This window comes from Gavialis gangeticus, unplaced genomic scaffold (genome assembly GCF_001723915.1).
Source record: "Gavialis gangeticus isolate Ggan-Ray unplaced genomic scaffold, GavGan_comp1, whole genome shotgun sequence".
NCBI lineage: Eukaryota > Metazoa > Chordata > Crocodylia > Gavialidae > Gavialis > Gavialis gangeticus.
The window spans coordinates 80,627,677-80,629,656 of record NW_017729024.1 but is presented as its reverse complement, the minus strand read 5'-3'; the positions used below and the strand labels follow the sequence as shown (position 1 = coordinate 80,629,656).

The 1,980-nt window shown below is 56.0% G+C and overlaps 1 protein-coding gene across 1 annotated transcript in view; it reads right to left on the bottom strand.

Annotated features, from left to right (window-relative positions):
- Positions 1 to 1,087, bottom strand: part of ROR2 (receptor tyrosine kinase like orphan receptor 2) — a 371,576-nt gene extending 370,489 nt beyond the window's left edge. Inside the window, exon 1 of the mRNA XM_019517294.1 lies at positions 548 to 1,087. Coding sequence (XP_019372839.1) covers positions 548 to 959 — 412 coding nt within the window. The 5' untranslated portion in view covers positions 960 to 1,087. The remainder of the gene's footprint in view (positions 1 to 547) is intronic.
- Positions 1,088 to 1,980: the final 893 nt, after the last annotated feature.

The following is a 1,980-nucleotide window of genomic DNA, read 5'->3' as shown; positions in this document are numbered from 1 at the left end:
TTAAGCCTCCATCACACTCGCACCCAAGCCTCCACCTCTCTCTCTCACACTCAAGCCTTCATCTCTCTCTGCCACGCACACACTCACACTCAAGCCTCCCTACCTCACGTACACACTCACACACATTTAAGCCTTCATCTCTCTGACACTTATTTACACACTTAAACCTCCGTTTCACAAACACAGACACACGCACGTTCCCACTTAAGCCCCTATCGCGCGCGCACTTTAGACGCACACATGCACACTGAAGCCCCCATCAGACACGCACACTGACGCTCAAGCCTCCATCTCTCTCTCACACTTATTTACACGCACTGAAACTTTCATCTCTCTCTCTCTCACACACACACACTCTTCAAGCTCCGTCTCCCGGGCGCTGCGCGGGGGGGGGAGCCGCGCACAGCCTCGCCCGGCCCTTTGTTTCCACCTCCCGGCCCCGAGCATCGCGGGGGCCGGGGGCTGTGCAGCGGGGGCGAAGTGGCCCCCCGACAAGCCTCGCCCGCCCTCCCTCCTCCGCCGAGGAGCTTGGCGCCCCCGCGCTTACCTGCTGCGCGGAGGCGGAGGAGCCCGGACGCCGCCAGCAGGGCGAGGAGGGCGCCGGCCGTGCCCCGGCCCATGCTGGGGAGCCCTGCGCCGCCCGCCGCACAAAGAGCTCTTTGTGGCCCAGCCGCCGCGGGCGGGGAGCGGGCCCGGAGATGCTGCAGGAGCCGCCTGCTCGCGGATGCGCTCCCCGAAGTGGATCCCGCCTGGCCGGCGGCGGCGGCGGCGGCGGAGGAGGTCCCACCTCTTGGCCGGCCTCCCCCGAAGTTCTGGAGAACTTTGTTGCTGTCCCGCCCGGCAATCCCAGCCCGGTGCCCAGTGACTTCAGCCCGCCGCCGGCCACGGCTCTGCCCTGCAACGGACTGTCCCGGGCTGCAGGAGGAGGGAGCCTCTCTCTCCTCCTCCTTCTCCAGCATCCCAACGTCACTAGGGAAAATCTCAGCAAGGGGAAGAGGGGAGGGGGTGCAAACCAGCAGCTCCAGCCCTGTAGAGAGGGGAGGAAAAGCCCTGCTCTTCCGCACCCCCTGCTGGAAACCCAGCAAGTCACAGCAGCCGGGAGGGAGCCTGAGTTTCTTCTGGCTGCTCGAAATGAAAAGCCACGGAGAGATTTGTCTACACCAGTGCTTCTCAACCCCCTGTCCCCCTCCCTTTTTTCTCTAGACTCGAGGCAGCCCTCGGAAAATGCCAGCTCTTGGCTTTCAGTCCTATTTTATTTTAGGTCTTTTTTTTTACTCCAGAGTGATTCCTCTGTTGCAAAGCACCCAGGAAGACCACAGCAGGGCAGATTGTTTTTAAATGCTATGAATTCCTATTTGGGTGCCACAATCCACACGAGTTGCACAGTAATCAGTGCACGGTGCTGCTAATTTATAGCACAGTGGCACTGCAGAGAGGTTTGCAATGTCACAAGCCACATGTGCCTCTACATCTAGATCCAGCCTCTGGGGTTTATCTTGTGACTGGCATTTGCACACCTAATGTTGTGTGGCAACCCACAGCTCCTTGAAAGGGTCTCAAGGCAGTCCAGGGGCTATGGCACCTTGGTTGAGAATCACTGGTCTACACAGTTCTGGGGGCAAAGGCCATATAATATTGTTTAGCAGTGCTATAATCTTGGCAGGTGACTGCCTTTATCAATTTTTTCCCATTTTTAAGGGCACCTTGAAAGTCTGAGTCTGGCTTACTTGGTCTTCAGAAAGAGAGACTACAATACCCAGGAGGATAACTTAAATGGGAGAATTTAGGCCTTCTAAAAAAGTGAGTATCACTGTAAAAAGTAGTATAGAAAAATTCCAAAACTTCAAATTCCCTGAAGAGGGAAACATTTAAATAACTGTTTAAATTACTTCCCTCCTCCTTCCTAGCAACAGAATCAACATAGTCTCACATCCACATAGTGCCAACTGATCAAAACCAATGAGACTTTCCTACAAAGCC